General features: G+C 48.4%; 1 protein-coding gene across 4 annotated transcripts in view; it reads left to right on the top strand.

The window, feature by feature from the left end:
- Positions 1–21,655, top strand: part of EPHA10 (EPH receptor A10) — a 43,283-nt gene extending 21,628 nt beyond the window's left edge. For 3 of the 4 annotated variants that reach the window (XM_081018209.1, XM_081018207.1, XM_081018208.1), the window contains exons 4-17: positions 707–862; positions 1,217–1,552; positions 4,589–4,713; positions 5,959–6,127; positions 8,114–8,225; positions 8,473–8,528; positions 10,057–10,182; positions 11,490–11,675; positions 13,529–13,590; positions 13,708–13,911; positions 15,771–15,920; positions 16,141–16,334; positions 16,502–16,666; positions 17,137–21,655. In XM_081018209.1, coding sequence (XP_080874335.1) covers positions 707–862; positions 1,217–1,552; positions 4,589–4,713; positions 5,959–6,127; positions 8,114–8,225; positions 8,473–8,528; positions 10,057–10,182; positions 11,490–11,675; positions 13,529–13,590; positions 13,708–13,911; positions 15,771–15,920; positions 16,141–16,334; positions 16,502–16,666; positions 17,137–17,251 — 2,156 coding nt within the window. In that variant the 3' untranslated portion in view covers positions 17,252–21,655. The other variant, XM_081018210.1, reaches the window with a different exon arrangement.
- The last annotated feature ends 46 nt before the right edge of the window (positions 21,656–21,701 follow it).

The following is a 21,701-nucleotide window of genomic DNA, read 5'->3' as shown; positions in this document are numbered from 1 at the left end:
CAGCGCTCTCCGACAACAGCTATGTGGCTTCGCTCCGTGGAAGAAGCAGATGATTCGAAGCACCGCGCCGCTCACCCCACGTCGCTCCGGATCCCCGAAGCCGGGTTTCCCCGCGAGTGGGGGAGGTGCAAAGGGTGCCCGCCGAATCCCACGCTCACAGGCTTCTCCCGCCTGTGATTTTTAACAGGTCTCCGCCTTCGCCGTGGTGGCCAGACCCAGATTTCCACGGAGCTGATTCCTCCCGATCAGAGGAATCCAGCCATTGCCGGAGGCGCTTCCCCGGAAGTCCCACTGGCAGAAGTTTTCATAGTTTCCCCCAGATAGTAAGTTGAAAGAACCATTTTAAATGGAGACCCCGTGATGGGTGAAGGAGTCTCTGACTCTTTTGATTGCTGGAAAGCATGAAGAGAAGGAACAAGGTTTGCCTTCTCTACTTCTCCGTGGAGTTCAGTCTTCACGCAGGGCTGGAAAAGTCTTCTGCCTGGAATCCGAGAGCTGCTGCCAGCCAGGGTAGGCAGTCCTGAGCAAGATGAACCTATGAGCTTCACGTGTTCCTCTGGGTGCAGCAACACTTTCCCCAATACACCTTTTAAATATATTCCCCTCTTTGCAACTCGTTGCCTGTTTTGTGCTGGGTTCTTCCCCAGAAATGGGTTTTCCCTTTCCCTTGGCCTCAGCTCTGTTGCCTCTTGCTGTCTCCTTTCAGCCTGCTCTCCTGGATATTACAAGAGGTCTGCTCGGATTCTGCGCTGCTCTCCCTGCCCTCCACACAGCTTTACACAGCAGGAAGGTTCCACCTTTTGCTTCTGCCAGGCGACCTACACCCGGGCCCCTTCAGACTTGCCGTCTGCACCCTGCACCCGTAAGGCATCCTTTTTCTGGTAGTAGAGATTGCAAGGTTGGCTCATCTATCAGTGAGGGGTGCTAAGAGGCATCCTCAATCACACAAGCACCTTTGCAAGCAGGTGTGTGAGTGTGACCAATGGGGGTGTGGCTTTTCTGAATCTTGGGCCTGGAGTTGCAGAATGCCATGATGGCATTGCATTGCATGACAGCTCCAGAGGCAGAATAGCAAGAAAACTAGTGGCAAAATGGCCACCTGTTTTGCTTATTTAAAAACAGGGCTCTACCATTTTAAGTGCCCTTTGAAGTTAGGGTGCCATGCAACATCCCCACCCCTTGTCGCTGATATGCCTAACCACTGTCTTGTTTACAGGACCCCCATCGGCACCTGTGAACCTCGTCTACCGCTTGAAGCAGTCCACCCTAGTACTCGAGTGGAATCCCCCAGTGGACTTGGGAGGGCGCAGCGACATCTCCTATAACCTCCTGTGCCTTCACTGCTCCCCCTCTTCTCAGTGCACACCCTGCGGCCATGGGGTGAGCTTCGTGCCCCAGCAGAGGGGCTTGGTGGGCAGGACAGCCACCCTCATGAACTTGCTGCCCCAGGCCAACTACACCATTCGCGTGGAGGCTGTCAATGGTGTCTCAGGCTTGGGTAGCTCATCTGAGCAGCCATATGCAGAAATGACCATCTTTACCGGGGTGACAGGTAGGAAAGCAGGTGGGGTGTTTTGTGGGGGGAGGTATTCTCCCTGCTTGATGTGCCTGCCTTTCAGCCTACGGCTTATGAAATATTTTATGATCTATTTATTTAATGCATTTATATATTTCCTTTGAGAAGCCTAAGGGGACACACGTGGTTCTGCCCCCTTCCTCATTATTCCCCACAACAGCCTTGTGAAGTAGGTGAGGCTGAGAAGCAGTGCCTGGCCCCCAAGGTCTCCCAGTGAGCTTCATGGCTGAGTGATGATTCGAACCCTGGTCTCTCCCAGGTCCTTGTTCGACACTTGAAACACTGCGCCACACTGGCTTTCAAGACGGCTTGTGGGTGGAGGGGAGAGAGATGGCCTCAGAAGTAGCTGCAAGTTATCTTGAGAAACTAAATACTGATCTTGTAGGGGTGGGGGAGGGAAATCAGAGGTTGAACCTGGATTTATCTACCTGGCCTCTGCAGGGCCCTCACCACTTTTACCCTACACTCAGTACCTATTTGCAGGGCCACAACAGGGCAGCAAAGAGAGAGGGAGAAAGAAACTGTTCAGAGTTGCCTTGAGCTCCTCTCTGCCAGGAAAACAAGGTCATAATAGATTATTAATAGACAAGGTTGGGCATTATGGGGTGGGAGCTCATTGCCCTCTTTTCAGCTTAGTGGGGCCCATCCCTGAGGCTCACCCCACTGCTGAGCCAGAATCCTATGTGAAACCAGTTCACAGGCAAGGTCAAACTCCTTATGAAACATTTCTTCAGGTCTCTGCAGAGCAAGAGATCAGAGTCTTCATTGGAAAGTGGATGAGAAAGCAGTGGGGAGCTGTTCAAAATCAGAGTTGAAAGAGCCTGTGACACAACCTCTGCTTTCTCAGCCTGTTAGATAGCAGTGGGGGTGGCGAGGGGAGAGATTTGGTTTGCACTTCCTGGAACAATATGTGAACTGAAATGCAGCTCCTTTTCAAAATTTGCTATGCCGATCTTCAACAGAAAGGCTGGACTCGCATCCTGCAAAGCATCTTAAAGTGATTTCACAACACAATAAAAACATATATTTAAAAACGGCATAGCTACAAAACCTATTTCAAGTCCAATATTAGTGAAAGCGTTATGCAAATACGCATTGGAAGAGATTCCTTTCACTAGTGTGCCTCTGCTTGGGGAAATGAAATGCTGACAAACGCTCAGGCTTGACATTAATAAATTGCAAACTGATGTGGAGAAAGAATGAGAAGCTGAAATAGGCTGTCCTTTGCCCACCCTGCCCAGAGTGGCTGCGGCAACCCAGTCAGATGGGCAGGGTACAAAAAATAAAATTTATCATCATTTTCCTCTGCCACCTCTCAAAGCTAGGCTCACTTGCTCTGTTTGTTTCCTTTCCCATCCATGCTCCTATGCTGTCCTTTTCCTCCCTCTTGGTTGGCTTCTTAATTAAGGAGAGCATTGGTGTCCCAGGGAGCCGAAGTGATCAAATCAAGCCATGGGGTAGTGAATAATTTAATGTTTGCTTTTCCGGGATATGGGCAATGTGGTGGGGGGGAGGGGGAGGGGTGTGTGTCTGAAATATGAATGAGCACAGAGTGTATTTACAGCAGTAGTTCACAGCATGAAAGCTTGTGTGGTGGTTTTAGCCTCTTTAAAAGAGCTTGCATGCTTTCTGCTTTCCAGCTTGTTGGCGTATGTCTGTCTCAAGAGATAGTGGAGCGCACCTCTGTGGGTGAGGTCAAACCCGATGCGTTAGCAGCCCCAAAGTGACCTCTCTGGGGCGCAAGCCTGGGCAGTGTGTATGGAGGCTCTGGGCTGCTCAGACGACAAGACTCCCCACTTGGCCATGCTGATGTGGTTCAAAGGAAAGCAGAGCAATACGTTTGGCACCAGCTTGGCTGCAGGAGCTGTCAGAAAGAGGCATACGAAGCATCATCCAACTGTCTTAGGGGCTCCACTATAGATTTGTGTAGGGTTTACTGCAGGGGTCAGCAAACTTTTTCAGCAGGTCCACTATCCCTCAGACCTTGTGGGGGGCCGGACTATATTTTGGGGGTGGAAATGAAAGAATTCCTATGCCCCACAAATAACCCAGAGATGCATTTTAAATAAAAGCACACATTCTACTCATGTAAAAACACGCTGATTCCTGGAGTGTCCACGGGCTGGATTTAGAAGGCGATTAGGCCAGATCCAGCCCCCAGGCCTTAGTTTGCCTACCCATGGTTTACTGTTTAGCCTTTTCTTGACCCAAAGGTGTCCCACAAGGCAGTGGAGGTTTAGGATCAGAGCTTATCTCTTGGAAGGGCTACCTTCCCAGGTTGATGGGCTCCCTCACCCCCTCACTTCCTTCTACAGCATGTGCAGAAACAGCCTTCTTGACTATTGGGCTACTATTGGTCTTGTTTCCTCAATCCTTCACAGCTTGTCCTCACATGCAGGGGAAGTCCCTAACTTACCGAGGGTTTGAAACCCATCATCTACCCTCACCTGGTTTAGCCGGCCAGCCAAAACCATTCCTTGGGTTTGGCCACTGTCACATACTGACAACTTCCAGGAGCCACAGCTGAGAGCTGAGTGCAGAGTGGGGACCAAAGGAGGACAAACTACCCCAAAAGGAGCACAATGTGTCCCCCACCAGAGATACTACCCCTCCCCTAATACCCCGCACCCCACCCCATGCTTTCTAGATTCTCTTCAGAAAATTCTGTTCCTTTTCAGACTGGACTTTTGGAGCCTTCCAGCACTTTGCTCCCAATCCTGGCCCAAATAACTTTGACTGGCACTAAACTTGATTTATTTATAGGAATAGCAAACTGGACTAGGCTTGTGGGTTATGCAAATTGCCATTCTGAATAATGGTTTTTATGGGGTTGAATAGGGGGAGGAGTTTATGGATGTAAGGGTGCAGTGAAAAAGTTTGGGAACAACTGTACTACAGCTTCATGGCAAAAATAAGGAGCCCTACAGGGGCTGCCTAAGGTCTTGTGGGCCAGTCATGCCCAGGCAAAGCTGCTGGTGACCCACCTGCCTTTCTTCTCTTTGGCTTTCTTAGCCCAGAGGCTCGTCACTGACATCCGCGCTGAGAGAATTGAGCAGAAGAGCATCTCCTTGTCCTGGCAAGAGGCCAGCGCCCTGAGCGCCAATGACACAGAATATGACATTAGCTTCTATGAAAAGGTAACTGTTTCAGGAGGGATGCTGTTGTCTTCAACTCTGAAAGGCAGATCCCCTCATTTTCTGCACTGGAGCTGCTCTTTGGGGCATAGTCTCTCCCCGCACCCCCACCCCACCACCCAGCACTTCCACCATTGCTGCTTATAAGAGTTCAGGGATGGTGAGAAAGAATATGGAATCCACACACCAGCAGGGTGGAGAGGGACAGCACCTCCACCTCTGCTTGACTTAAGCTAGTTCCTGGTTTGTTTCTTGTTTATTTACAGCATTTCTCTACCGGCTCTTCACCAAATTCTTGAGGCTGTGTACATATTAAAAGACACCGCAATATACACAGTAAATATGTTATTTTTTAAGAAAGGAAAATATAGCTGTGCGCCACCCCAATTTCCGAGCAGAGAGAGACCCTGGGGGTTCCAGGCTCTTACCCAGGTTCAATTTTCTTGGAATGAAGGTTGGCAGAGACAATGTCTTTAGGATATGTGGTTTTATTTACACATATATACAACCTGAGCATAAGATGGAGGGGCTTTCAGCATCAACACCCCAACAGATCTTGCTTCTCCATTAGTCACAGCTTTGGATCCAGCACAGAGCAAATATTTCACTTGTCTCCAGATTCCACCTTGCTTCCGGCTCAGCTCATACAGAACCTCTGGCTATTGTTTCCCTACCTAGCAGCTGGATTGGGGTGGGTGGGTGGAGAAAAGGCTCACCCATTAGCCTGGAGGGCACCATCACTTAGTTGTAGCTCTCACAACCTAGCTGATTCTTTCGGGATGTTGATGAGGACACTTGTGGCCAAAGAGACTTTTCTGACCAGTTCAGCTATAGAATCTTCTATTAGATTTTAACCCTCATTTGATACAGGACTTCAAGAACTGGAAGGGACTCAGGGCATCATCCAGACTGACCCCCCAAACTCACAACTATATATAGAATAAAATGCAGCTGTAGGAGGGCAGAACACAGAGCCCTTTCATTTTGTGGCCTGCCTTGGCTGGGGCCTCCACATACAGCCTCTTGGCTGAGAGTGTTAGACCTTAATTTAACAAAGCCAGACATCTGTGTCTTTTTCTTGCTGATTTGATTTACATTTGGCTTCTAGCAAAGCCTGTCCCAAGTGCCTTCTCCCTTCTTAACAACCTAGAGTGGAGCAATATACCAATCCTAGAAGAATGAACTAGTCTCTTCTCAGATCTGGGGAGCAGCGTCTCACCCCTAATCTGAAACTCTGGGGTCCCACAGGGTCAGAAAGAGCAGAGCTACTCATCCCTGAAGACCACCTTCCCAGCCGTGACAGTGGACAACCTGAAACCCAGCACACTCTATGTGTTCCAAGTCCAGAAGACGTCTTCCGCTTTCCAGGACCACGGGAACTGCAGCCACAGCATTGAGGTGGAAACGCTGGGGGAGAGTGAGTGTGCAAGTGTCTCTGGAGAGGCTGCAACAAAACCACTTGGGAGGCTTGCACCCTCTGTGACTCCAACTGGCTTACCCTTTACAGCTCTTACCTGGCCTAGCAGCCCCTCAGTCCCCCAGTGAACAGGGAGGGGGGTGCCGAGAAGGCCAGGTATCAGCTTAATAACTCTGCCTAGCTGGAAATGAAAGCACTGGGGTGATGCACCCAGCAGGAATTCTACAGGCTGTGTTTAATGGGGCTTTAAATTGCATCCATTTGCCACACAAGATGCTTTTGGAACAAACTGAATTGAATAAAAAATTTCTCATAGAACGTAGCCATTTGCAGAAGCCAGAAAGCCAAGTCTTAAAGTGTTGAAGGAAAACCACTTTGTAAGCCATACATTTTAATGCCTCTCTTCTAAAGAATATTTCATTAATGCTGCCTAACAGACCATGAGGCAGGGGGTGGGAGGATGAAAACAAGCTCCTGGCTGCTCGCCCACAATGCTTTCGCGCTGCCCTTTGACCCATTCATGAAGTCACTTACTCTTGAAATTAAATGAAAATAGCAGAGGAAGCAATAAGTACCGTAACTAGTTTATGCCAAAGAGAGTTTCCAGAGGTAGAGGGAAATAAGTCTGCCTGGATCAAAAAGAAGCGGGTAGGAGAATTAAATCCAAAAGTCCTAAAAGGCTCTGACTTGGATTTCTTGATGTATCCAGTGACTTTTGCCCACTGTGAGTTTGCCCAGAAGTCAGTCCTTGGTGGCAACTGGATTCCTTTCCCACTCCTTCAAATGCCATAAAAACCCCTTGCTAAGAAACTTCTGTTTCTTGGACCACCAACTACAGCAAAGTGGTCTTGGTTTCCAGGGAACATGCCTGATCTTTATTTATAAAAAATATTTGTGCCATAAAAATATATATCAAAGCTGTTCACAGCAACAAAACCATACAATAAAAACTATAAAAAGTTATAAGCAGACATCAACTAACCATTATGAAGGGATGTATTCTTAACTGCCTGCATAGGCTTGGCAGAATAGGAAAGTTCTCAGAAGGAGAGACATACAAAGATGTCTCCTCTCCCAAGGTAAGCAAGAAGAAGGCAATGAGGAAAGAAAGTATGAGAGTATCAGTCTAGCACCCAGGGGAAGGTCAGCACAGGTTAAAGGGCAGTCTGGGAAGTCTGGAGGTTCCTCTTATTCTCTGATTTCTCCCATGTATTCCAACACTTCCAACAGTCACAGCTTGCAACAAGGAGTGGGAGCTGAAAGCTCAGCACCGTTTCTACATCTCCATCCTCTTTGGACTTAGGACCAGGCTAGATATGGCTTCCGTTGCAGGACTAGCAGTAGCATTGGGAGATTTAAAAAATTATGTTAAGGCTGCAGCATGCAGGGAGGGGCGTTTTATCACCTCCAGCCCCAGTTGTGATCCTGACAAAAATGGCCTCTTTGACAATGGGAACTTCTCACCATAAAGCTAACTAGGGCATGGGGTATTTCCATCAGGATTACAAGTGGAGAGAGGCAGAAAAGCAGAACTGTGGCCCTAGGCCTAGAATTGTACAGTTGTACCTTGGTTCCTGAATGCCTTGCGACTCAAACGTTTTGGCTCCCGAACGCTGCAATCCTGGAAGTGAGTGTTCCAGTTTGCGAACATTTTTTGGAACCCGAACGTCCAATGCGGCTTCCAGTTGAGTGCAGGAAACTCCTGCAGCCAATCGGAAGCCACGCCTTTGTTTTTGAACGTTTTCAGAAGTCGAACGGACTTCTGGAACAGATTAAGTTCGAGAACCAAGGTACGACTGCATTGTTAAAGTCTCCCAGCATTGCTGCTTGCCAGCCAACAACACAATTAAAGCAAATGTCCTAGTGAGGTTGCCTTTGGCCCTTGAACATGCTGTTGCTCAAGATGAGCCAGGCCCTGCTGCTCTTGGCTTCTGTGGGTCTAACTCCCATTTCCTTCTATTTCTCCACCCCAACTTCTTCCTGCAGCCACTGCTGTCGCTTTCCATGAGCAGAGCCCCATAGTCCTTGTGGTCATTGTGGCGATTGCTGGGCTGATTGTGTTGGTCTCTGTGATCCTGGGCATCCTGACCTGGAGGAGGTGAGCACATGACCATCCCATGTTGCCCACTCCCTCCCACTCCTCTGCTAAGAGGTTCCTGAGTAGGGCAGCTGGAGCATGATCATACTAGCTTAAAAAAAGACAAGTGAGTTGGGCTGAGGACACAGCTCTTTTTGAGACTCAATGCCTTTCTTCACAGCTTATATTGGGGCTTTGCTTGAGGCCACTTCTGGGGCAGGTCCTGGCTGAGAAGGTATAATGTGGCTTTTGCTTCTCCCCCTTGCAGGCAGTGTGACTACAGCAAGGCCTACCGGGATGGAGAGGAGGAGCTGTACTTCCACTGTGAGTTGAAGGCAGAGGGAGGAGAAAGGGTAGGAGGTTTCCCTGCTACTAGTGATGTAGGAGTGGCAAGAGGCTCTCCTGGAGTCCAACTTTGGAGATGAACTACAGTGGTACTGTTTTAGACTCCAAACATGACAGCCATCCTGGGCTTCCCTCCTCTCCTCTCTAGACTGACTCTGAAGTGTGCATTTGCAGGGCCCCCTCTTCATTCTGCCCAGGCAGATGCCCTAAGGAACTGCTCCTGCAAGGAAGCCTCCAGGGCCTTGTGAGGCTCTTGTTTTCATGTACTCGAAAACGGCTGCAGCTTGCCAAGTGGGCACATCCTGCTCTGGGTTAAGCTTCAGCAACTGCTCTGAGCTCCACAAACTGTGGCACTGGAGTGGTAGAAGGAAGGCACCAGAAATGCATGCTGGATTCAATACTAAAGCTCAGGGCAGATAAAATAAGGCACTTCTCCATGCAGCACATAGTTAAGCTAGAGAACTCCCACAGGAGGCAGTAATGGCCACCGACTTGGATGCCTTTAACAGAAGATTGGACAAATTCATGGAGGAGAGGGCTATTGATGGCTACTCATCATGGTGGCTATGCTCTGTCTCCATGGCTGAAGGCAGTAAATGCTTCTGAATGCCAGTTTCTGGAAACCACAGGAGAAGAAAGGGCTCTTGTGTGCAGGTCCTGCTTGCATGTTTCTCATAGGGGCATCTGGTTGGCCAGGATGCTGGACTAGAGGAGTCATTGGCATGATCCAGCACACTCATCTTATGGTCTGATGTTAAGCTACAGCTTGGTCCTGCAGAGGACTCCAAGGCAGATGGAACAGAGGCCATCAACAGTCGAGTAGCAAAAACGTCTGATTTCTTGGCTGTATAGAAAAGCAGGAGACCAAACAGTAGGGCTCATGAATTTCAGACCCCCTCAGAGGGTCCAGGCCAAAGGCAACCAAGGCCAGTGGGTGAGACTAATGGTACCTTTTTTCACCAGTTCCAAACCTTCCTTCAAAGTGTGTCCAATGCAAGTTAAATACTTAAGTTTGCCAAGGCATCAAATATAAACTGATTTCCTTCATAACTTGCAAGTTTTAATACAGTCACTTACAGGATACTTTCAGTAGTGGTTAAACTACAGCATTGCTCACACACATATCTACCTGGTCTGTACAGAGATGTCTGTGTTCCAGCCAGGAAGAAACTGTTGCTATGTATTAACTCCCTAGAAAGATGTTAAATGAGACTGGTTTTCCCTTTTCCCTCCAGTAAGGAGAGAGATCCTGGCTTGTTGTCTAAACTGCCACATTAGTGGGTTTCTTTGAGGTCCAGCCTCAAAAGTAGCTTTATTCTGGATGAGTGACAAAAAGGGCTGGATATGGAAGGCAGGTTTCCACAACGGTAAAGACATAGGGAGGGGGCGGATGGCAGGAGCAGGGGAAAATATTTGTTTCTTGGCTGGATTCTGCCAGGTTGGGGAAATTTGCAGCATCTCAATGTTGGCAAAAGGCCTTAACGCCATCTCTGCTGCCCCATTGTAGTCAAGATACCAACCCGGAGGATGTATGTTGACCCCAAGACCTGTGAAGACCCCCTACAGGCTGTCTCTCTCTTTGCCAAGGAACTTGATAGCTCTAGCATCAAAATGGAAAAGCTGCTTGGGACAGGTGAGTGTTGTGGATCTAGGCCCTTTGCTTTTCAGTGAGCCCGACGGTCCCTTCCTTCCATGCTTCATTGTGCTGGGGAAGCAGCTGTGCACCTATGTGGGAGCCCCTTGACCTGGAGAGGCCACAGCCCTGCTGCTGTCTTCTCCATATGTTGCATGCCCCCTTCCTCTTCTTAAAGAACCTAGGAAGCTACCTTGTACTGAGTTAGGTCATCAGTCCTTCTAGTTCAGTACTGTCTACAATGATAATTGTGAGCACTGAGAAAAGTATGTTGTGATTGCTTAAGACCCAGCATGGGATTCTCAAAAATAAGTCAGGTCAGACAAATCTCCTTTCTTTTTTTTTGATGGAGTTACAAGCTTGGTGGATCAGGGGAATGCTGTGGACATAGTGTATCTTGATTTCAGTAAGGCTTTTGACAAAGTCCCTCACAATATTCTTGCGAGGAAGCTGGTAAAATGTGGGTTGAACAAGGTAACTGTTCAAGCAGGGGAAGCCTCCAGGGAACCTGAGGATAAACTGTAGGAACTGATTGCATATAGTTAGGTATTAAAACAATGATTCCCAAATGGGGGCAGTGGGATTACCTTGGGCGGGGGGTAGCAGGGGAGCACTGGAGTGTGAATTTGACTTTGAAAAGCTCATATCACTGAATCAAGTTAAATTAGACTTTGAAAAGCTGGTATCAGTGGATCAAGTTAATCAGATTTGTTGAATTAATTAAACAGTGTTAATTAGATTTTGAGTAAATGTGCAATTAATTGTTAGTGTTTTCAATCTTATTGTGTTATTTATTATCTTCCTTAGTGGGTCATGCAAACTGCTACTCCGAATAACACTTTTTACATGGAAGGGGGCACTGGGGATGCATTTATGGAACCAAGGGGGCAGTGGCCCCCAAAAGTTCAGGAACCACTGTGTTAGAACAGTTATGGGCCCTGAATCATAAAAGGCGATAGATAATCCAAAACAGCACAATAGCACAAACTAGATGAAATTTAAGAGAAACAACAACAATGGCATTGGGTCTTCTCCCAGAGCTGCAGCAGCACCCCACCCCACCCCTTTTCTCCCTTTCTCAACTGGCACACGCCAACTTTTCCTTTCTCTGCCATTCCTTGCTGCTAGAACTTTTCCAATAAAAAATCCCTCTGTAGGAAGCCATGAGGGACTGCGGGGGCCTCATATTTCGGCAGCGGCTCCCTTTCCACTTTCAGAGTCCGGGGGGGAGGGTGCTGTTGCATGTGGATTTCTTGCTTATGCAGAGAGGGAGTTTGGTTCTAACTCCGGGTCCTTCTTCTGGGCAGGAGAATTTGGAGACATCTGCCAGGGGTGCCTGAAGCTCCCCAGTAAGCGGGAGCTGCCTGTGGCCATCCGGACCCTGCAAGCCAGCTGCTCTGAAAAGCAGGTCCACACCTTCCTCACTGAGGCCAGCATCATGGGCCAGTTTGACCACTCCAACATTGTCCGTCTGGAGGGAGTTGTTACCAGAGGTAAGACGCACTTATGGATTCTGCCCATTTGCATGCCAGAAGATGGTGCTTCCTTCAGAACGCCAGGCAGTCATTCCTTGCATAGCCCCTTGAAGCGCCTGTGTTGCACACCTTCAAGGGAGGTCCAAGACTGTGTATCAGGCACTGACCTCTGCTGCCTTGCCAAGTGTATGTTGAGAAGATGCACAAGCTTCTTTCAAGTGTGTGTGTGTGTGTGTGTGTGTGTGTGTGTACACGCGCGCGCGCGCGCGCGTGCGTGTATGGGGAGGTGGCTCTCTTCCGCATTTGTATTCTGGAACCTCAGGCTGCTCTACCTGGGGTTTGAGATTATTTCCAGGCAGTGCCCCTAACTGTTCCTGCTTGAGGGCATTGGGAATCTCCTTGCTGTGGTGATGCCTCTTCCTTGCTAAAATGGAGGTGTGGTGTGTTTGTGTAAAAAAAGTCTGCCTTTTGTGTGTATAGAATGTATCCTATTGCCATGGGCGTAGCCAGGATTGGGGGGGGCAGGCCTTTTGTTTTTTTGGGGGCAGAATCTGTTAGCTATGTATTTTTATTAATTTTTATTGATTAAGGGGAGCAGTTGCCCCTACCTGCCACCCCTTGACTACACCCATGCCTACTGCACAAGGATAAAGGGTCACATTCATTGCTGTGCCCATTACTAGTATGCAGCCCCAAGACCTAGGAGGGAATGCAGCCCTACAAGTGAGAGAACCTGCTGTCTTTTTTCTCCTGTGTCCCCCACCCATGGGGAGCGAAGAATACATTTCTCTCTCTTCCATATCACTAGAACTCATGGACATTCAATGAAACTGAAGGTCTATCGAGGCCTACTAGATGGACCACTGGTCTGATCCAGCAGGCTCTACTTATGTTCTTAGAAAATACGGCTTTGCATTGAGGCAGCGGTTGCTGGTCTTCCTGCACATGGCACTACTTCTAGGAACATGGTGTACTATGCATGAAAAGCAGCAGGAGCCACCAGGTTTGGTGTTTAAGGGCATGCTGGTTTCACACTGTGAGGCAGTTCAGGTGGTTCTGTGGACAGCTTACACCAAGGAAAAGTGTGATCAGGCAGGCAAATGCCCCAATGCCCTCCCTCTCCTTAACAGTCATTAAGGGACTGGAATAATTACGCACTTACTTGTGGCCAGCAAAAATGAAAGCAGCCGCTGCCTGGCTTGGGTTTTTTTGTGTGTGTGTGTAGCTGCAGTTCTGCCTAATTGCCTGGGTGATTTAAAAGCCATCTCAGGAAAGTGACTGTCCTGTGTGAAGGCAGGGAGAGAATACTGATGGTTTTCTTAATTGCTTGCAGTGGAGTCAGTGGTGGTTAATGTAGTTTAGAAAGACGATTATCCAGAAATGCTGGGACTACACACTCTGGAGGCCAAAGGTTCATTTATGTGTCAGTTCAAGCCCACAACATTAAGATGCTTAGGGATTCTGTAGCTAATTTAATAAGCTGGGAAGCCAATCTCACTGCAAAGGGTTCATTGAGCAGCTGGTCTTCATTCATCAGGCTAGTCCAGAGAGAGGGGAGTTTTAGGGCAACAGCATAAGCAGGTGGGCAATTGCTCCTTGCATGGCATCGCTCCATGGAACTGCCTTACTGGGACCAAGCAATTGCTTCCTCCCACAAAGGCGCTTCAAAGGTAATGTACTCCAATTTGTTACTAGTGCAGGAAGTACAGCACTACAACACTGCCTCTGTGTGAACATGCATGTGATGTTGCTACCAGCGCATGATTAACAACTTCCTGACCTAATGTCACAGACAGAGCCCTCTGTCTCATCCAGCTGGTTTTCAGACAGACAGACAGACACAGAGACTGGATTCTTGTTTCTCTGTGTAGGGAACCCGATGATGACTGTGATGGAGTACATGGAGAATGGGGTGCTGGACTCCTTTCTGCGGGTGAGTGAGACCTTTCCCTGATAGTGGGATGAGCTATATGCCAGCCACCTGCCTGGTGGAGTCCTCTGCTGATGCGCCTGCAGCCAGCCTCATGGATCTTTCTCTTCCCACCCATAGCGGCATGAGGGGCAGCTCATGGCTTCCCAGCTGATTGGCATGCTGCAGGGGATTGCCTCCGGGATGAAATACCTGACTGAGATGGGCTACATCCACAAGAAACTGGCAGCGCATAACATCCTAGTAAATGGGGAGCTGGTCTGCAAAATCTCTGGCTTCAGAGTAGGCCAGGAAGAGAAGATGGAGACCGTTTTCAGCACGCTGGTATGTATTTGGGAGGGGGCAGGAAGAATAATAGATCCTTGGAAGGGACACCAAGGATCATCTAGCCCAACCCCTTGCAATGCAGGAAGCACAGCTGAAGAATCCCAGATAGATGGCAATCCAACCTCTCTTTAAAAACCTCCAAGGAAGGGAGAGTCTTGGAAGACCACCTTCTGAAGTAGTCTGTTCCACTGCCAATGGTGGTGGATTCTCCTTCATTGGAGGTTTTCCACCTGTCAGGGAAGCTTCAGCTGTGATTCCTGCATTGCAGGGAGTTGGACTATATGACCTTTGGGGTTCCTTCCAACTTTATGATTCTGTGAACATTTTAAGTATCAAAATACACACCAAAGCCTTTGAATGACACCTTCCAGATGCCACCAGGATGAGCATTTTTGGAGCATTTTGATGAAAGCAGAAGAGAAGGCAGGCAGCGGATATACAGTAAGCTGTATGTGCAGAGGCATAAGGGGAGCACTGCAAGCGGCATTGGAATCACCCCTTGGTGCTTCCTGTGCTTTGAATGGGGAAGCCCTCCTGGCTTCCCTGTTCTTTCTCTTCCTGCTGCTGCTGTGATCTTCCTTGATGAAAGACATTAAATGGGTTGTGCTGGGCAAGCGACAAGCTGCCTCATGAAATATTAATTGTAAACCATCTAGCAGGAGAACTTAACTATTGCCTGAATATTTCAGGACTTCCCTTCCTTTCCCTACACACACACACACACCTTGCTTTGAGCGTTAACTAGCTCATTTTAAATGAATTTGGGACAGAGTTTCCCCTGAGCAATCCAGCTGTGCTGCATGTGCAGTATAGAGGCCAGCTTTCCGGTAGCAGGTGGGGAAGAGAGAATGGAATGGGGATCTGGCAGCAGGAAAGACCTGAACTTTGTTTCTCATTTTGTATTTTTATGCTGTGAACAACCCTGTGATCTTTGGATGAAGGACAGTATACAGATTTAATACATAATAATGATAACGAGACAGACGTGTGAGTGTGGTGTTTTCTGTGGAACAACAGAATTGTAGAGTTGGAAGGGATTCCAAGGGTCATCTAGCTCAACCCTCCGCAAAGCAGGAAACAGAGCTAAAGAATCCCTGACAGGTGGCCATCCAACCTCTACTTAAAAACCTCCAGAGAAGGAGAGTTCACAACCTTCCAAGATAGTCTGTTTCACTGTCAAACAGCTCTTATCATCAGAAAGTTCTTCCTAATGTTTAGTTGGAATCACCTTTCTTCTCATTTGAATCTCTTGGTTCAGGCCCTCCCGTCTGGAGCAGCAGAAAACAAGCCTGCTCCATCTTCCTTGAGACTACCCTTTAGATATTTGAAGATAGTTATCATAACACTTCTCAGTCTTCTCTTCTCCAGGCCAAACATACCCAACTCCTGAACTATCCCTCGTAGGGCTTGGTTTCCAGAAATTTGATCTTCTTGGTCACCTTCCTCTGCACATTCTTCAGCTTGTCAATATACTTCTTAAATTAAGATGCCCAGAACTGGACACAGAACTCCAGGTGGGGTCTGACCAAAACAAAATAGAGTAGTACTAAAACGTCCCTTGATCTAGACACTATAAATCTGTTGATGCAGCCTAGGATTGCATTAGCTTTTTTTGCTGCATCATCACACAGTTGACTTATGTGACTCATGTTAAGGTTGTGGCTTACTAAGACCCAGATCCTTTTCACATGTACTTTACTGCTAGCAAGTCAGGTGTCTCCCAGCTTATATTTGTGCATCTGGTTATTCCTGCCTAAGTGTAGAACATTACATTTGTCCCTATTGCAATTAATTTTGTTTTTATTGTTACTTATTTTCTAGTCTTTCTTCAATGCCTTTTCTTTATGCATGTCCAGGGTGGGAAAAACTTGGTGCTGTGGTTGGCCCCCGAAGCATCCCAGTACCACCGTTTCAGTTCAGCCAGTGACATGTGGAGCTTTGGCATTGTCATGTGGGAGGTGATGTCCTATGGAGAGAGGCCTTACTGGGACATGTCGAACCAGGACGTAAGTGGCTCGCCAGTCTGCTGGAGGTGGTGGTGTGGACGAGGAGCAGAAAATGGGCAGGCCAAGACTCCCTGGGCCTCTGCCTCTCCACCACTCTGTTGTGCTTGGTGGTGGGAGGGAATGTGGTGGGTGTGGTTGTGCTTTTGGTAAAGGTTGCAAGCGAGAGCATCCTACCATGCTCCTGCTGGGTGTGGCTTCCATCTCCAACAATTGCTTCCAGGTGATAACAGCCATCGAAGACGGCTTCCGGCTTCCTGCTCCTGCAAACTGCCCACAGGCTCTGCACCAGCTGATGTTAGATTGCTGGCAGAAGGACTGTACTGAGAGGCCAAAATTCTCCCAGGTCCATAGCACACTTAGCAACATGCTTCAGGCCCCAGAGCTCTCGAGAAACAGCATCTTCACCTATGCCAGGTGACTGCATTATCCCTGACCCTCCCCCCTTGAAGCCCATGTAGAAAACAGCAGTGACAGAGGCTGTATTGACACACACCTGAGCTTAGGGGTAGGTGGAAGGTGCTGGGGCATGAGACCTTCCTTCCTGTGATGTCCCCACATAGCTTCTCTCTCTTTCTTTCCAGGACTGCCAGCTGCTCCCTCCCTCCCTCCGACTGCCCTTTTTCTTCCTTCCCGTACTTCAGCTCTGTTGGGGAGTGGCTGGAAGCCATTGAGATGAGCAGGTATAAGGACAGCTTTGTGGCTGCTGGCTATTGCTATCTGGATTCAGTGGCCAGGATGACAGTACAGTAAGTGAACCTCCCCTCCTCTAGAAGGATGCTGCCAGCCAGCCACACATAGGCTTGGCTACACCCAACTATAGCCCCTTGTAAGAGGGAAGGGCCCAGAGAGCAGGGCGGCAACCTGGCTCTGGGGGTGGCTTCAGGCTAACCTGAGAAAGCTGCTTCTGCTGCTGCTCCTTGGGCGGCTTTCTCTTTTGAGTGGTGGCAGCTGGGAGTCTGATGCACACTTCCTGGGCCTCCTGAACAACTGACATGGCTTATGGTCTCTCAGAACTCTCCTCAGGGGAGTTCTGCTGTGCTTTGCACCCAGTTCCCACTTGATGGCTCTGGTACTGCTGAGGCACTCCTCACCATTCATCAGCCTCTATCTGACTGCTCCATTTCCCAGTCTTAGTCACTTGATGGGACCAGGTGAGCTGCTATGCTCAGACTGACTCTGGTATGGAGTGGGCTTCTCACTTTTTTTTTTATTCCAGAGATGTTCTGAGCTTGGGGATCACCTCTGTGGCACACCAAAAGACTCTCCTAAGTGGGATCCAAGCGCTCCGGGCTCAAGTGATCCAGATGCATGGCCACGGAGTGCAGGTGTGAAAGCAGGGCAGCGGTGTGTGTCTGCAGAACCAACCTGAGCTGCCCACTGGCCCTGGTGAGGCCACGTCTCTGAGACTTTACCTGAGAGCAGAGGATGTTGGCAGCTATGTCCTGGAAGGTGGTGGGAACCAACTGCCCCCTTCCATGGGAGGCCCAGAGCGACCTCTCTGCAGCAGCTGAAGAGCTGCTCTTTTTCTTCCCCATCTACCCCAATGGCACCTTGGAGAGGAGACTGAGCAAGAGGGTCTGTTTGTGATCCTTAAGCCCCCTGAGAGTCTGAACTCAGAGCAATGCATCTTCTGAGAAGCTGCCAATTATTGAAATTTCCTCAATGGGCAGTAGAGTGACTGTTTCTCCAGTGAGCCTCCTTTCCCAGCCTCCTTCCATCACTTCTTGGGCAGATGGGAAGACTGCACACTCCACCTCTACCTGGAACGAAGGCTACATGGGCAACAGCAGGAAGATGCACAACTGGGAACAGGTTTACTGCAAGACAATGGGCTACTTTGATGGTACTGTGTTGATGCCAACCTTGTCCATTATGGTGTCTCACCTGTGCACAGCCAGAGAGAAAATCGGTTAAAGGGTGGAAGGATGATGGTTCCTGCCCTGGAGATCCTTTCTCAGTGGGCAATGGAATCCTGCCTCACATGCTGCTGAGCTCCAGCCCACTCAGCTCTTGAGTGCCAAATGCTCGCAGCAGTCAATTCTGATGGCATCTCTTCCTGAAGTCATTAGCCACAGACACCTCTCTCTCAGACTCCCATTGCTCCTGACTCCTCAAAGCAAAAGAGCCTTCACAGGATGCAGAGAAAGTATCACAAGCTTCAGCTGACTTAGCTGGTCTCTGCAGGACAAGCAGAATTCAGGAGTCCTTCCCTCGTTCCTTATCTCAGCCAACAGCAAAGCTGCAGGTTAGCATACCTACTTGCGCTCTTGGAGGCCTGGACCATAACAGCTCCTAGCACTTTATTGGCTTGGGAGCTTGCATTGGGTGATGGGGAGATCTCCCCAAACTCTGGACCAAATGAACAGAGCTGATGGGAGGTGAAAGCAGAGGCAGGCCTTTAGGCTGTCCTAGATCAAGGACCTTTCCTTGCTGGAAATTGGGTTCTTTCCCAGGTCATGAGTTGGAGACAATATACGTTGCAGGCAGCAGGATAAGAAGCATTTGTGTGTGCTGTCCAGCAGGTGGTGGTTTGAGCCATGATGGAACCCCCTGGCTAGTCTTCAGAGGCCACACTGGGCACCCAGGCAGGTATCCTGATGCAATTTTGAAGGCCAGGCAGGGACTCCTGGGAGAGCCAGGCTCCTCTTCCTCCTCCCATGCTGGTGGGTTTTTCCCTTCACTGCCCACTCCTTTGTCTCAGTGTGGCATTTGCCAAATAGACTTATGCTTTTAGAAAGACTAACTTAAGTGGGCCTCTGCAATCCTCCTTTGTTTGGGTCCACAGCAGTTTACTGTATGCTTATCAGTGTACATGGTTGTTGTTTTTTACAACTCCATAATTATTGAAGACAGACAGATTTGAAAGGGAAAGGAGTCCAAAGGAGAGGGCTCTCTTGCTCCACCCATCAGTGTTCCCAGCTCTGGAGCATAGACAGTGGGCATACTGCTCTGAAATGGCACCATCGCACCTCACGTGGGCTGCAGCTGACATTTCTTTGTGGTGGGGATTGTGGAGATCCATGTCCTTCCTTGCCAGCGGTGCTTTGGAGAAGAAGCCTCCTTCCCTCAGGATGCCCACCTCTTCAGCCCAATACACACAAGCTATAGAGGCTTCAGACTCAAGGGAAGCTGCAGGTGAGAACTCTGAGCAATGCAGAAACTCACAGCTGTCCCTTGTTCTAGAAGAATACAGGAAGAGCTGATGAACGTTGGGAAGGAGAAGATCTGCTCTTTTGGGCAAGCCAACCAAGTACATGCCCTAATCATTGGCTCCACTCTTGGCTACTGAAAATATTAGTGCCTGCTGGACTTGAAAGACAAGTGGGTGGTTCTCACTTGCCTTGCCAGCCAGTTGGTCCAGATCCTCTGTGGAACGACTACCTTCCCTTTATGAGGCACCATCTCTCTGAGACTGTGCAACTTGAATCTTTTTGTTTGATCTAGAGAATAATATATTTTAGAGCAAGAAATTGAATCACTTGATTCCTGTTCACCTCACCAGATGGGGAGTTTGGGTGACCTTGGGCCAGTCACTGTCTCTCAACCTAACCTACCTCACAGGGTTGTTGTGAGGATAATATGGGACGGAGAACTCTGCACACCACCTTGAGCTCCTTGGAAGAAATGTGGGATATAAATGCAATAATAAAATAAAATAAAATAAAATACAGTATGCTTGAATTAGCTGAAAGACACATGCATGGCTGTTAATGCAGTGTTTCCCAAGAGCAAGAATCCTTCACCATTTTATGTGTTCCCTAGCAAGCACCTTGTCTCCATAGTTTATTTTTTACCTGTAAAGGTGAGCTAGGAAGGATCTAACTACACAGAGCAACTCAAGTTGCAAGTTTCCTACGGAAACTCTCTATTGCCATGGACAGAGGAGTAACTCCCATCTTCTAGTCAGCTTGTTTGGGACCTCCCGAGATCACAAATGCACAACTTCCTCCAGTTCTAATCAAATCTTCACCCACTGATTGGTCACTGGGAATGCTGAGAAGGGTGATATGCAACAAGTCATGTAAAACTCCCACTGTAGCCTAAACCCCTTTTTTCTTTTATTAAACAGAGGCCTCTCCTTTGGGGCATATCTCAAAATTGCTTTCCCAGGACAGCTCCCTTTGTGCAATAAGCCTCCCCCACCCTCCAAGTCTAATATGCCCTCGCATGCTAGAATCCCCGAGTCTGCCCATGCCCTAAAAACAGTTCTGTCTCTCCGCCAGTTCCCCCCTGGGCTTCAACTCCCGCCCCAGTTTCTCCCGTCTTTTCCCTCCCTAGAATTCTTGAACTCCCAGGTGGTGTCCATCCTTGCGCTCTCTTGAATCACCACCTCCTCTGGTGCGCCTGACACAGAGTGGAAGGATGTATGAGAGAAGGAGTAATTCTCCCTTCTTTCTTATTGAACCTCTCTCCTTACCTTTCTAAGGCTGTGTACCCACTCCTGCTTACTCTGCATCCAGTGCATTCCCACTGTTGGTTTGGGAAGTGGGGTACAAACTTTCGTCACAATCCATAGCTATCCTGTATCTTAAGAAAATACTGTGTTTTGATGCAGTCAGCTTAGATTCAAATTGAGAAAAAGAACAAGCCTGCTGAGTTTTAAGCTGGTAATGTTTATGCTACAGTGAAGTCATCCTGGGCAACTGTGCCATGGATTCACTCTCAAGTCCTCTTTCTCTCTCCCTGGGAAGCCTTCCCTGGCTTACTGTTAATTGCTACTTTGTGGTATTTTTCTCGATAAAAATAATTCTTGGAAAGTTTCTGCTATCATATCCTTTGCTTCCTTGAATACTAAATGACCTGAATGTTAACCCAGCTTGGGTGTCTTATATTTTGGCTAAAAAGTGCCAGCTCTGGACTAGCTTTAATCAGACTGACAGCAGCCTGTTCTCTGCAATGAAGCCTGGATCACATTGGAAAACAGTCTCCTGGCACAAGATCAGAACTAAATTCTCTCATGAACTGTGTTTGTTAGCTTTTCCAAAGGCCCTTCAACAGGTCAGAGGGAAGAAGCTCTGAGCACTTCATCAGAAACAGCTGCTTGGGAGTGTGCTAATGGCACAAGCTCCAGGAGGCTGCTTGCTCCGCCCCAACAGTTGCTTGCAATGATAAATGCTCACTTTGTGCCATATCCGAAATAGCTCTGCAGCCAATGTACACATCCATCACGGTGCTCTGCAGAGAGGCAACAATTGAAGTCATTATCTTACCGAAGGTGGCTGTTTGGTGCTCAGTGTCAGCCACAGCTCCTTATCTTTCTCATTATGTTTGGAAGATTAAGTGTTTCAGTTCCCATCATGAATTCTGGAGCCACAAAAAGACATACGGCAAAGTGCATGCATTGCTTATACATTGGAATGGCAAGGAATCAGTCTAGATTGGGTTTAGCTGAATGCATTTTCCTCCATTAATAACATTATCATATTCCTGTTGTCTAGATACAGTCACACCTCCTCAGTTTACTCACCCACATGCTTCTTTATTTTGCAGCAGGAATTAGGCTTCCGGGTTCTTGCTGTTCCTGCTATCAACATGAAAGTATTATGGAAACTGAGAGGGAGGCGAACTCTGGAGCCAAAGGAAGGCTTTTGGCTTCTCTTCATGCAGAAGGTTCTAGACTCAATCCTTAATGTTTCCTGACAGAGCTGGTCAAAACTGCTGCCACGTAGTGTAGACAAGACTGAACTAGGTGGGCCAATGGTCCACAGCTATATTTGCACCACGAACCAACATCTAGAACATTCTCAGCTCTTTGGCTGGGGAAGCCCAGCCAGATGGGCG

This window comes from Podarcis pityusensis, assembly GCF_964106645.2.
Source record: "Podarcis pityusensis genome assembly, chromosome: 8".
Taxonomy (NCBI): domain Eukaryota; kingdom Metazoa; phylum Chordata; class Lepidosauria; order Squamata; family Lacertidae; genus Podarcis; species Podarcis pityusensis.
The sequence above is the reverse complement of the archived record's forward strand: the minus strand, read 5'-3'. Positions and strand labels throughout refer to the sequence as shown.